General features: G+C 44.4%; 1 protein-coding gene across 5 annotated transcripts in view; it reads left to right on the top strand.

Annotated features, from left to right (window-relative positions):
• The window catches only part of LOC106582464 (oxysterol-binding protein-related protein 6), a 90968-nt gene that overhangs the window by 56307 nt on the left and 20293 nt on the right, over positions 1-14368 (top strand). For 4 of the 5 annotated variants that reach the window (XM_045704867.1, XM_045704866.1, XM_045704868.1 and 1 more), the window contains exons 8-10: positions 3660-3763; positions 8601-8693; positions 12500-12680. In XM_045704867.1, the coding sequence (XP_045560823.1) occupies positions 3660-3763; positions 8601-8693; positions 12500-12680 (378 nt within the window). The remainder of the gene's footprint in view (positions 1-3659; positions 3764-8600; positions 8694-12499; positions 12681-14368) is intronic. The other variant, XM_045704869.1, reaches the window with a different exon arrangement.

Raw genomic sequence — 14368 nt, 5'->3', positions numbered from 1 at the left:
TGTGTTCGTATGATGGAACTGTGTTCGTATGATGGAACTGTGTTCGTATGATGGAACTGTGTTCGTATGATGTAACTGTGTTCGTATGATGTAACTGTGTTCATATGATGGAACTGTGTTCATATGATGGAACTGTGTTCGTATGATGGAACTGTGTTCGTATGATGGAACTGTGTTCGTATGATGGAACTGTGTTCATATGATGGAACTGTGTTCATATGATGGAACTGTGTTCATATGATGGAACTGTGTTCATATGATGGAACTGTGTTCATATGATGGCATATTTGTATTTATTATGGATCCCCATTAGTTCCTGCCAATGCAGCAGCTACTCTTCCTGGGGTCCAGCAAAATGAAGGCAGTTATACAATTTTAAAAACATTACAATACATTCATAACAGATTTCACAACACACTGTGTGCCCTCAGGCCCCGACTCCACTTCCACATATCTACAACACAGTATCCACCTGTACGTATGTGTATTAGAGGTCGACCGATTCGGATTTTTCAACTCCGATACCGATTATTGGAGGACCAAAAAAAAGCCGGTACCAATTAATCTGACAATTTTTATATATATATAGAATTAATCGGACAATTTTTAAATATCAATACTGAATGAACAATGAACACTTAATATAATACATTAAATCTATTTGGTCTCAAATAAATAATGAAACATGCTCAATTTGGTTTAAATAATACAAAAACACAGTGTTGGAGAAGATAGTAAAAGTGCAATATGTGCCATGTAAAAAAGCTAATGTTTAAGTTCCTTGCTCAGAACATGAGAATATATGATAGCTGGTGGTTCAATATTCCCAGTTATGAAGTTTTAGGTTGTAGTTGTTATAGGAATTATGACGCGTTGACTATTTCTCTCTATACCATTTGTATTTCATATACCTTTGACTATTGGATGTTCTAATAGGCACTTTAGTATTGCCAGCCTAATCTCAGGAGTTGATAGGCTTGAAGTCATAAACAGCGCTGTGACCATTGCTAAGAGCTGCTGGCAAACGCAGTAAAGCTTGAATGAATGCTTACGAACCTGCTGCTGCCTACCACTGCTCAGTCAGACTGCTTTATCAAATCATAGACTTAATTATAATATAATAAACACAGAAATACGAGCCTTTGGTCATTTATATGGTAAAATCCGGAAACTGATAAAAAAAATATGTTTATTCTTTCAGTTAAATACGGAACCGTTCTGTATTTTATCGAACGGGTGGCAACCCTAAGTCTAAATATTGCTGTTACATTGCACAACCTTCAATGTTAAGTCATAATTATGTAAAATTCTGGCAAATTGGTTTGCAACGAGCCAGGCGGCCCAAACTGTTACATATACCCTAACTCTGCGTGCAATGAACGCAAGAGAAGTGACACAATTTCCCTAGTTAATATTGTCTGCTGACATGAATTTCTTTTAACTAAATATGCAGGTTTAAAAATATATATTTCTGTGTATTGATTTTAAGAAAGGCATTGATGTTTATGGTTAGGTACATTCGCGCAACGATTGTGCTTTTTTTGTGAATGCGCTTTTGTTAAATCATCCCCGTTTGGCGAAGTAGGCTGTGATTCAATGATAAATTAAGTAGGCACCACATTGATTATATGCAACGCAGGACAAGCTAGTTAACGTTGTAATATCATCAACCATGTGTAGTTAACTAGTGATTACGTGAAGATTGATTGTTTTTTATAAGATACGTTTAATGCTAGCTAGCAACTTTCCTTGGCTCCTTGATGCACTCGCATAACAGGTGGTCAGCCTGTTACACAGTCTCCTCGTGGAGTGCAATGTAATCGGCCATAATTGGCATCCAAAAAATGCAGATTACCGATTGTTATGAAAACTTGAAATCTGCCCTAATTAATCGGCCATGCCGATTAATCGGTCGACCTCTAGTGTCTATGCATGTGTCTGTGCCTATGTTTGTGTTGCTTTGTAGTCCCCGCTGTTGCTTTGTAGTCCCCGCTGTTCCATAAGGTGTATTTTTATCTGTTTTTTAAATCTAATTTTACTGCTTACATGAGTTCCATGTAGTCATGGCTCTATGTAGTACTGTGCGCCTCCCATAGTTGTGATGGCATGTCTTGTGGGGTATGATGGTATATGTTCCCCATGCCCTAGTATTATGGTATGTTCCCCATGCCCTGGTATTATGGTATATGTTCCCCATGCCCTAGTATTATGGTATGTTCCCCATGCCCTGGTATTATGGTATGTTCCCCTTGCCCTGGTATTATGGTATGTTCCCCATACCCTGGTATTATGGTATGTTCCCCATGCCCTGGTATAATGGTATATGTTCCCCATGCCCTGGTAGTATGGTATATGTTCCCCATGCCTTGGTATTATGGTATGTTCCCCATGCCCTGGTATAATGGTATGTTCCCCATGCCCTGGTATTATGGTATATGTTCCCCATGCCCTGGTAGTATGGTATATGTTCCCCTTGCCCTGGTGTTATGGTATGTTCCCCATGCCCTGGTATTATGGTATGTTCCCCATGCCCTGGTATTATGGTATATGTTCCCCATGCCCTGGTATTATGGTATGTTCCCCATGCCCTGGTATTATGGTATGTTCCCCATGCCCTGGTATAATGGTATATGTTCCCCATGCCCTGGTAGTATGGTATATGTTCCCCTTGCCCTGGTGTTATGGTATGTTCCCCATGCCCTGGTATTATGGTATGTTCCCCATGCCCTGGTATTATGGTATATGTTCCCCATGCCCTGGTATTATGGTATGTTCCCCATGCCCTGGTATTATGGTATATGTTCCCCTTGCCCTGGTGTTATGGTATGTTCCCCATGCCCTGGTATTATGGTATGTTCCCCATGCCCTGGTATTATGGTATATGTTCCCCATGCCCTGGTATTATGGTATGTTCCCCATGCCCTGGTATTATGGTATATGTTCCCCTTGCCCTGGTGTTATGGTATGTTCCCCATGCCCTGGTATTATGGTATGTTCCCCATGCCTTGGTATTATGGTATGTTCCCCATGCCCTGGTATTATGGTATGTTCCCCATGCCCTGGTATAATGGTATATGTTCCCCATGCCCTGGTAGTATGGTATATGTTCCCCATGCCTTGGTATTATGGTATGTTCCCCATGCCCTGGTATAATGGTATATGTTCCCCATGCCCTGGTAGTATGGTATATGTTCCCCATGCCTTGGTATTATGGTATGTTCCCCATGCCCTGGTATAATGGTATATGTTCCCCATGCCCTGGTAGTATGGTATATGTTCCCCTTGCCCTGGTGTTATGGTATGTTCCCCATGCCCTGGTATAATGGTATATGTTCCCCATGCCCTGGTAGTATGGTATATGTTCCCCTTGCCCTGGTGTTATGGTATGTTCCCCATGCCCTGGTATTATGGTATATGTTCCCCATGCCCTGGTATTATGGTATATGTTCCCCTTGCCCTGGTGATATTGATTTACAATATCTCCTGATAGTAGTGCCTGTCTATGATATTATTCCACTTTGTTACTTAAACTAATAAGGACGTTTGTTTTTCAGTAATTGTTGTCTCATTTGTTAAGCACAGCAGGGTGTCACATTCACTTCATTGGGTCTGAGGTGGCCTTCCAGTGTGACCCATGTCCTTGTGTTGCTTCTTTCCAGAGCTCGCCCGCTGCCAGTCCAGCCTGATTGAGCTGAGCAGGTTACTGCAGAGCCTGGAGGGCCTACAGAGGACCCAGTCAGCGCCCAATTTCACTGACATGCAGGTAACACACACACACACACACACACACACACACACATACACACACACACACACACACACATCGTCAAGGACCCCGTCAGGTCGACGTTAACAGAGCATGAGGCCTGATAAGAACCGTCTTAAAGACTGTTTATATCTACAAGCCATCAGACTGCTGAACACTTGAACTGGACTGACACCTGCTCTGATTCTCCACACCTTAGAACACATGCACTCTCACACACACACACACACACACACACACACACACACACACACACACACACACACAGGAACCTGCAATTAAGCATTTCGTTGAACGGTGTACACCACGTGTATCCTGTTGGACGGTGTACACCACGTGTATCCTGTTGGACGGTGTACACCACGTGTATCCTGTTGGACGGTGTACACCACGTGTATCCTGTTGGACGGTGTACACCACGTGTATCCTGTTGGACGGTGCACACCACGTGTATCCTGTTGGACGGTGCACACCACGTGTGTCCTGTTGGACGGTGTACACCACGTGTGTCCTGTTGGACGGTGCACACCAAGTGTATCCTGTTGGACGGTGTACACCACGTGTATCCTGTTGGACGGTGTACACCACGTGTATCCTGTTGGACGGTGTACACCACGTGTATCCTGTTGGACGGTGTACACCACGTGTATCCTGTTGGACGGTGTACACCACGTGTATCCTGTTGGACGGTGTACACCACGTCTATCCTGTTGGACGGTGTACACCACGTGTATCCTGTTGGACGGTGCACACCACGTGTATCCTGTTGGACGGTGTACACCACGTGTATCCTGTTGGACGGTGTACACCACGTGTATCCTGTTGGACGGTTTACACCACGTGTATCCTGTTGGACGGTGTACACCACGTGTGTCCTGTTGGACGGTGTACACCACGTGTATCCTGTTGGACGGTGTACACCACGTGTATCCTGTTGGACGGTGTACACCACGTGTATCCTGTTGGACGGTGTACACCACGTGTATCCTGTTGGACGGTGCACACCACGTGTATCCTGTTGGACGGTGCACACCACGTGTATCCTGTTGGACGGTGCACACCACGTGTATCCTGTTGGACGGTGTACACCACGTGTATCCTGTTGGACGGTGTACACCACGTGTATCCTGTTGGACGGTGTACACCACGTGTATCCTGTTGGACGGTGTACACCACGTGTATCCTGTTGGACGGTGTACACCACGTGTATCCTGTTGGACGGTGTACACCATGTACAGTAGCAGTCAAAAGTTTGGACACCAACTCATTCCATGGTTTTTCTTTATTTTCTACATTGTTTAATAATAGTGAAGACATCAAAACTATGAAATAACACATATGGAATCATGTAGTAACCAAAAAGTGTTAAACAAATAGAAATATATTTTATATTCTTCAAAGTGGCCACACTTTGCCTTGATGACAGCTCTGCACACTCTTGGCATTCTCTCAACCAGCTTCATGAGGTTGTCACCTGGAATGCATTTCAATTAACAGGTGTGCCTTGTTAAAAGTTCATTTGTGGAATTTCTTTCCTTCTTAATGCGTTTGAGCCAATCAGTTGTGTTGTGACAAGGCAGGGATGGTATACAGAAGATAGCCATATTTGGTAAAATACCAAGTCCATATTATGGCAAGAACAGCTCAAATAAGCAAAGAGAAACAACAGTCGATCATTACTTTAAGTGTAACGTGTGCGCTGGGAGTCAGGAAGCAAGTTCAGGGAGTGCCCAATTTAATAAACAAATGAACAAAACAAGAAACACGAACAACGCACAGACAGGAAACTGAAACAGAAACAATGACACCTGGGGAAGGAACCAAAGGGAGTGACATATATAGGGCAGGTAATCAAGGAGGAGACTGGGGTCCAGGTGAGTCTGACGCTCATGTGCGCGTAACGATGGGGACAGGTGTGCGCCATAACGAGCAGCCTGGTGACCTAGAGGCCGGAGAGGGAGCACACGTGACATTAAGACATGAAGGTCAGTCAATCCGGAAAATGTGAAGAACTTTGAAAGTTTCTTCAAGTGCTGTCGCAAAAACCATCAAAAGCTATGATGAAACTGGCTCTCATGAGGACCGCCACAGGAAAGGAAGAACCAGAGGATAAGCTCATTAGAGATTGCAGCCCAGATTGCTTCACAGAGTTCAAGTAACAGACACATCTCAACATCAACTGTTCAGAGGAGACTGCATGAATCAGGCCTTCATGGTTGAATTATTGCAAAGAAACCACTTCTAAAGGACACCAATAAGAAGAAGAAGAGACTTGCTTGGGCCAAGAAACACGAGCAATGGACATTAGACCGGTGGAAATCTGTCTTGTGGTATGATGAGTCCAAATTTGAGATTTTTGGTTCCAACCGCCGTGTCTTTGTGAGAAGCAGGGTTGGTGAACGGATGATCTCCCATGTGTGGTTCCCACCGTGAAGCATGGAGGAGGAGGTGTGATGGTGCGGGGGGTGCTTTTCTGGTGACACTGTCTGTGATTTATGTAGAATTCAAGGCACACTTAACCAACATGGCTACCACAGCATTCTGCAGCAATAAGCCATTCCCATCTGGTTTGCGCTTAGTGGGACTGTGATTTGTTTTTCAACAGGACATGAGTAGATGTGTCCAAACTTTTGACAGGTACTGTATGTCCTGTTGGACGGTGTATACCATGTGTATCCTGTACATACGACTAATAAAACTTGAAACAAACCCACAGCAGGAGTAGGGAGTTTAATCGCAGAACAGCGGTCTGAGTGGTTAGTCTCACTCTCACTCTTTCCTGCGCGATGGGAGAGGAAGGCGAGGAGTTGATTCCTTGTCACCCAGGTGATGAGGTGAGGTGTGTCTGGACCTCATGGTCAGGCTGTGTGAGGCCCAATCCATTTTCAACACAGCCACCATCTCTGTCACTGTACATCAACACACTCAAATAGACTCACATTATTCATTGTTGCTTTTTGTTGCTTTCCAATCAATAATGTATAACAAATTGCATTTGATTAAGATAATTCATCAGACTTTGAATGTTTGCCATTTACTTTGAATCGTAACGTTTCTTTAATATAAAGTCATATTTTTTAACTCAATTGTGTGGAGATGATACCATCCTCCATTTCATAGCTAATGATGTGTGTGTGTTAACTGTCATTTCTGCTTTGCCTGTCCTATTAACCACCTCTTACATACAGTTGAAGTCAGATGTTTACATACACTTAGGTTGGAGTCATGAAAACTCGTTTTTCAACCACTCCACAAATTTCTTGTTAACAAACTATAGTTTTGGCAAGTCGGTTAGGACATTTACTTTGTGCATGACACAAGTAATTTTTCCAACAATTGTTTACGGACAGATTATTTCACTTATAATTCACTGTCTCACAATTCCAGTGGGTCAGAAGTTTACATACACTAAGTTGATTATGCCTTTAAACAGCTTGGAAAATTCCAGAAAATGATGTCATGGCTTTAGAAGCTTCTAATAGGCTAATTTACATCATTTGAGTCAATTGGAGGTGTGTCTGTGGATGTATTTCAAGGCCTACCTTCAAACTCAGTGCCTCTTTGCTTGACATCATGGGAAATTCAAAAGAAATCAGCCCAAGACCTCAGAAAAACATTTGTAGACCTCCCTAAGTCTGGTTCATCCTTGGGAGCAATTTCCAAATGCCTGAAGGTACCACGTTCATCTGTACAAACAATAGTACGCAAGTATAAACACCGTGGGACGACGCAGTCATCATACCGCTCTGGAAGGAGACACATTCTGTCTCCTAGAGATGAACGTACTTTGGTGCGAAAAGTGAAAATCAATCCCAGAACAACAGCAAAGGACCTTGTGAAGATGCTGGAGGAAACATGTACAAAAGTATCTATATCCACAGTAAAACGAGTCCTATATCGACATAATCTGAAAGGCCGCTCAGCAAGGAAGAAGCCACTGCTCCAAAACTGCCATAAAAAAGCCAGACTACGGTTTGCAACAAAGATTGTCTTTTTGGAGAAATGTCCTCTGGTCTGATGAAAGAAAAATAGAACTGTTTGGCCATAATGACCATCTTTATGTTTGGAGGAAAAGGGGGAGGCTTGCAAGCCAAAGAACACCATCCCAACCGTGAAGCACAGGGGTGGCAGCATCATGTTGTGGGGGTGCTTTGCTGCAGAAGGGACTGGTGCACTTCACAAAATAGATGGCATCACGAGGAAGTTAAATTGTGTGGATATATTGAAGAAACATCTCAAGACATCAGTCAGGAAGTTAAAGCTTGGTCGCAAATGGGTCTTCCAAATGGATAATGACCCCAAGCATACTTCCAAAGTTGTGGCAAAATGGCTTAAGGACAACAAAGTCAAGGTATTGGAGTGGCCATCACAAAGCCCTGACCTCAATCCTATAGAACATTTGTGGGCAGAACTGAAAAAGCGTGTGCGAGCAAGGAGGTCGACAAACCAGACTCAGTTACACCAGCTCTGTCAGGAGGAATGGGCCAAAATTCACCCAGCTTATTGTGGGAAGCTTGTGGAAGGCTACCCGAAACGTTTGACCCAAGTTAAACAATTTAAAGGCAATGCTACCAAATACTAATTGAGTGTATGTAAACTTCTGACCCACTGGGAATGTAATGAAAGAAATAAAAGCTGAAATAAATCATTCTCTCTACTATTATTCTGACATTTCACATTCTTGAAATAAAGTGGTCCTAACTGACCTAAGACAGGGAATTTTTACTAGGATAAAATGTCAGGGATTGTGACTAAACTGAGTTTAAATGTATTTGGCTAAGGTGTATGTAAACTTCCGACTTCAACTGTATTCTCATCAATGTTTGTTGTGTAGCATAGTTCTGTAGACATGTCAAAGAAAAACAAGCGCATGAACAGAAGATGGAGAGCCAAAAGTGTCTGCAAAGATTCAAAATTGCAGAATCAGGTACCTCTTATTTCTTAGATTTCCAGTGTCTCTCTCACACACACATACAGTACCAGTCAAAAGTTTGGACACGCCTTCTCATTCAAGGGTCTTTCTTTATTTTTACTTTGTTATACATTGTAGAATAATAGTGAAGACATCTATGAAATAACACATATGGAATCATGTAGTAACCAAAGAAGTGTTAAACAAATCAAAATATATTTTATATTTGAGATTATTTAAAGTAGCCACCTTTTGCCTTGATGACAGCTTTCCACACTCTTGGCATTCTCTCAACCAGCTTCACCTGGAATGATTTTCCAACAGTCTTGAAGGAGTTCCCACATATGCTGAGCACTTGTTGGCTGCTTTTCCTTCACTCTGTGGTCCAAGTCATCCAAAACCATCTCAATTGGGTTGAGGTCGGGTGATTATGGAGGCCAGGTCATCTGATGCAGCAATCCATCACTCTCCTTCTTGGTCAAATAGCCCTTACACAGCCTGGAGGTGTGTTGGGTCATTGTCCTGTTGAAAAGCAAATGATAGTCTCACTAAGTGCAAACCAGATGGGATGGCTTATCGCTGCAGAATGCTGTATCCATGCTGGTTAAGTGTGCCACCAGCACAGCACCATCACAACTCCTCCATGCTTCACGGTGGGAACCACACATGCAGAGATCATCCGTTCACCTACTCTGCGTCTCACAAAGACACAGGGGTTGGAACCAAAAATCTTGAGTCGAGGGAGGAGGTGGTGCTGGTTTCCAATGTTCATTCTCTGGGTTTCATAGTGAATCAAGAGAAGAGATGTTTTACTCCATCTCAGCGCATTTCATTTCTGGGTCTCGAGTTTGACTTGTCGAGAATCGTGCGTTCTTGTCCCCGCAGAGGGAGGCCCAATTTTGACTGGGTCACAGTGCGTTTTTGTCAGTACCTGCGCCTATTGGGGATGATGGCTTCTATGATGGCCGTGCTTACACTCGGCTGTTGCTGATGTGATGTAATGTTGGTGGGTGAAAGACACTCACTTGGACGCAGCATGACACCTAAATCGGCCTCTCTGGGTGTCCCCGTCATGCCTACGGGCTTGGTGGGGGGACGCGTGGCTGTTGTTGCTGAGTAATCCCATGGGTCGAGTTATATTCCGCAAGGTGATCCCGACAGACGCATCAAGGGTGGGGGTGCACTGTGAGAGGGCAACACAAATCGGGGGTTGTGGACAGTGTTGCAGAGCGGCCTGCACATCATTTACCTGGAGCTGTTGGAGGTGTACATAGCGCTCAGGTGTTTTTTCCCATTGTTGACAGTTCAACATGTGCTGGTGAGGACCGAAAACAGAACAGTGGTGGCTCAGGGATGGGTGCGGTCTCAAGCCCTCTTATCCTTTGCTCGCTCCCTACTGCTGTGGAGCAGTGCACACTTTCCTTCACTCCAGGTACCCATGGGTGGTCTCCTAGATATGGAAAATGTTAGGCAGGGCTGACATAGATCTTTACGCATTGTGAGAAAATGCGAATTGTCGGCTGTTTTTCTAAATAAGAGACCTGGGTGCTCCGTTGGAAATGGATGCTCTCACGCACCAGGGGCCTTTGACCCTCCTTTACACGTTTCCCGCTGTGGATCTGATTCAGCACACACTAGACGGTACGTCGGGAGGGCTTGTCTTTGATCCTTGTGGCTCCCCATAGGCCCAAACGACCTTGGTTCATGGGGATCATCCTTTTAGGCGGGGATTGCGCAGGGACCTGTTGTCCCAGGTGCACGGACAGGTCTGGAACCCGCGGCCGGAGATTTGGAATCTGTGGGCTTGGCACCTGAAAGGTCCAATCTGATGGCAAGGTGTTTACCTCTAAACGTTATTGCTACTATACAGTCTGTATGAAGTTCGCCCTTGGTGACTCTAAGGTGACGTTGCGTCCTAATGTGACCTTTGACCCTAAGGTCATGACTATGTCCTAAAGGTCTCTAGCTTTTGAGCTTTTCAGGTTGCATGCCCTGTGTCCAGTACGAGCATTACCATGTACATTGAGCGGACCAGGGGTGTCAGTTTGTGTGACTCACTTTTTGTCTGTTTTGATAATCCGGCTCGTGGTAGAGCGCTTTCTAAGCAGCGTCTCTCCAACTGGGTTGTGGAGGATATCTCTCAGGCATATCACAGGAATTACGTAACGGTGTGCACGACCACTCTATCAGGGGCCTGCGGCCTCTTGGGCATTGTTTAAAGGGTTGCCTGTAGGATATATTTGTGATGCGGCGAGTTGGGCATCACCACACACTTTTTGTGAGGTTTTATCACTTGGATGACACTCCTCCCAGTGTAGCCCAAAGTGTGCAGATTGCGCAATACCCGGGTACCAGAGGTTTTCCTGTCGAGTTGGAACTCTGGGTGGTCTGTTTTGGGGCCCTTTCATTTGGTGTCCACTGGGGGTTCGGCTTGGGGCGTGATTTCATATCCCCGTAGCTGTGTTGTACTGAGTTGACCGACTGAAAGGGAACGTAGATTTATGACTGTACCTACTGTTCCCTGAAGGAGAAACGAGGTACAACACCTGTTCGGCCCCGCGCCGCCCAGTTCTGAGCTCGGTGAAGAGCAGTACTTCATTGAAGGAATGAATCCATGCCTGGAGTTTATCCCCTGTGGAAGGCGGGGCTTCCGGTGAGGCACAGCGTTCCTTGGCCTTGTCAGGCATGATTCTAATGTTCTTCAGTAGAGGGATCTAGCGAGCAAACTCCTAATAGCTGTGTGGTACCTCGTTTCCCTCCTTCAGGGAACAGTAGTTATAGTCATAACTGTACGTTATGCAATTATATGTCAGGGCAAAGAACGTGTTTGGTTATCTGCTCTCGATTCAATGTCCTTTTTTTCTCATGTTGACTAAATTACTCCATTTACTTTGAACACTCTGTAAAGCTTCAAGAGAAGGCTTTGGATTCATATTACACTATTCTTTTAAACTCTCCCAATTACCTATGGCAACAGTTTAAAAGCCTTTTCCTTCATGATACTTAGTTTTTATCACTACGTGTGTTCTGGTAGATTAGGTAGCCCAGAACCAACCATTTTCTCACCAGGAAGCCCAAAACCCACCGTTTCGTCACCAGGAAGCCCAGAACCAACCATTTCCTCTCCAGGAAGCCCAAAACCCACCGTTTCATCACCAGGAAGCCCAGAACCAACCATTTCCTCTCCAGGAAGCCCAAAACCCACCGTTTCATCACCAGGAAGCCCAGAACCAACCATTTCCTCACCAGGAAGCCCAAAACCCACCGTTTCGTCACCAGGAAGCCCAGAACCAACTGTTTTCTCACTAGCGGCCCTCTGGTATACATACATATTGTTGTTAATGAGTGAGTCATCAGTCCAGGAGAAACAAGGGGAGGGATTTTTTCCTTGTTTGTTTTTTTTAAGCAAATGTAGTGATGTATTTATAGCCAAGGCTTGAAAAGAACATTGGTTGGAACGAAGCCTCAGCTTCATCTGTGCTTTGCTGTCCCATATGACTTGTCAGACTTGGTGTGATTCATATAGTGATATAAACACAGAGTGAGTATCTGTCTTGACTATGTCAGAAGAGAACGCAGAAGGTCTTATGGAGCTCCATCTGTAGATCACATTACTACATTCCCAAGTCTCCAAGTGGTACTGACACTCCTCTCCTTCCTCGCCTCCTCTCCCTCTCGTTTCTCTCCATTCTCCTCTCCTCCCTCCCTCTCCTTCCTCTCATTCCTCCCTTCCTCGCCTCCTCTCCCTCTCGTTTCTCTCCATTCTCCTCTCCTCCCTCCCTCTCCTTCCTCTCATTCCTCCCTTCCTCTCCTCCTCTCAGGTCCCCTCTCTCCCTGTGAGTGCCAGTATGTCGCCCACGCGCCTCCACTCCTCCAACCCCAACCTGTGCGCTGAGCAGGTGGACTTCCAGACCCCTGTCTCTCGCCAGATTCCTGACAACATGGAGTGTGGCGGTGACTACATCAAACTACAGGAGGACTTCTGCCTCATCGCTCAGAAAGGTACAGTGGCTTGCAAAAGTATTCACCCCCATGGCATTTTTCCTATTTTGTTGCCTTACAACCTAGAATTAAAATAGATTTTTGGGGGGGTTTGTATCATTTGATTTACACAACATGCTTACTACCACTTTGAAAATATTTTTTATTGTGACAGAAACAAGAAATAAGACAAAAAAACAGAAAACTTAAGCCTGCATAACTATTCACCCCCCCAAAGTCAATATTTTGTAGAGCCGCCTTCTGCAGCAATTACAGCTGCAAGTCTCTTGGGGTATGTCTCTATTAGCTTGGCACATCTAACCACTGGGATTTTTGCCCATTCTTCAAGACAAAACTGCTCCAGTTCCTTAAAGTTGGATGGGTTCCGCTGGTGTACAGCAATCTTTAAGTCATACCACAGATTCTCAATTGGATTGAGGTCTGGGCTTTGACTAAGCCATTCAAAGACACTTAAATGTTTCCCATTAAACCACTCGAGTGTTGCTTTAGCAATATTCTTAGGGTCATTGTCCTGCTGGAAGGTGAACCTCCGTCCCAGTCTCAAATCTCTGGAAGACTGAAACAGGTTTCACTCAAGAATTTCCCTGTATTTAGCGCCATCCATCATTTCTTCAATTCTGACCAGTTTCCCAGTCCCTGCCGATTTAAAAACATCCCCACAGCATGCTGCCACTACCATGCTTCACTTTGGAGATGGGGTTCTCGGGGTGATGGGAGGTGTTGGGTTTGCGCCAGACATAGCGTTTTCCTTGATGGCCAAAAAGCTAAATTTTTGTCTCATCTGACCAGAGTACCTTCTTCCACATGTTTGGGGAGTCTCCCACACGCCTTTTGGCGAACACAAAATGTGTTTGCTTATTGTTTTCTTTAAGCAATGACTTTTATTTGGCCACTCTTCCATAAAGCAAAGCCTTATGGAGTGTACAGCTTAAAGTGGTCTTATGGACAGATACTCAAATCTCCGCTGTGGAGCTTTGCAGCTCCTTCAGGGTTATCTTTGGTCTCCTTGTTGCCTCTCTGATTAATGCCCTCCTTGCCTGGTCCATGAGTTTTGGTGGGCGGCCATCTCTTGGTGTGGTGCCATATTCCTTCCATTTTTTAATAATGGATTTAATGGTTCTCTGTGGGATGTTCAAAGTTTCAGAGATTCTTTTAGAACCCAACCCTGATCTGTACTTGGTGGAGCTCCTTGCTTAGTGGTGTTGCAGACTCTGGGGCCTTTCAGAACAGGTGTATATATACTGAGATCATGTGACAGATCATGTGACACTTAGATTGCACACAGGTGGACTTTATTTAACATTTATTTTTATTTTTTTAAACAAGTTATTGTTTTCATTTCACTTCACCAATTTGGACTATTTTGTGTATGTCCATTATATGAAATCCAAATAAATATCTATTTAAATTACAGGTTGTAATGCAACAAAATAGGAAAAACGACAAGGGGGTGAATACTTTTTTAAGGCACTGTAGACATACACACATATACTGTATACACAATCACACACACACAAACACACACACACGCACAGTCTTCTGCACTGATTGATAGGTCATGTTAACTACACTGGAATGCATTTCACACCAACCAACAAATGTATTTACACTTCACGTCCAGATGAACAAATCATTGGCCCTGGGGTTTTGTTATCCCGGAACAGCCTCCTGGCACACCCTCATTTTCT

The sequence above is a fragment of the Salmo salar genome, chromosome ssa21 (genome assembly GCF_905237065.1).
Source record: "Salmo salar chromosome ssa21, Ssal_v3.1, whole genome shotgun sequence".
NCBI classification, from domain to species: Eukaryota; Metazoa; Chordata; class Actinopteri; order Salmoniformes; family Salmonidae; genus Salmo; species Salmo salar.
The sequence above is the reverse complement of the archived record's forward strand: the minus strand, read 5'-3'. Positions and strand labels throughout refer to the sequence as shown.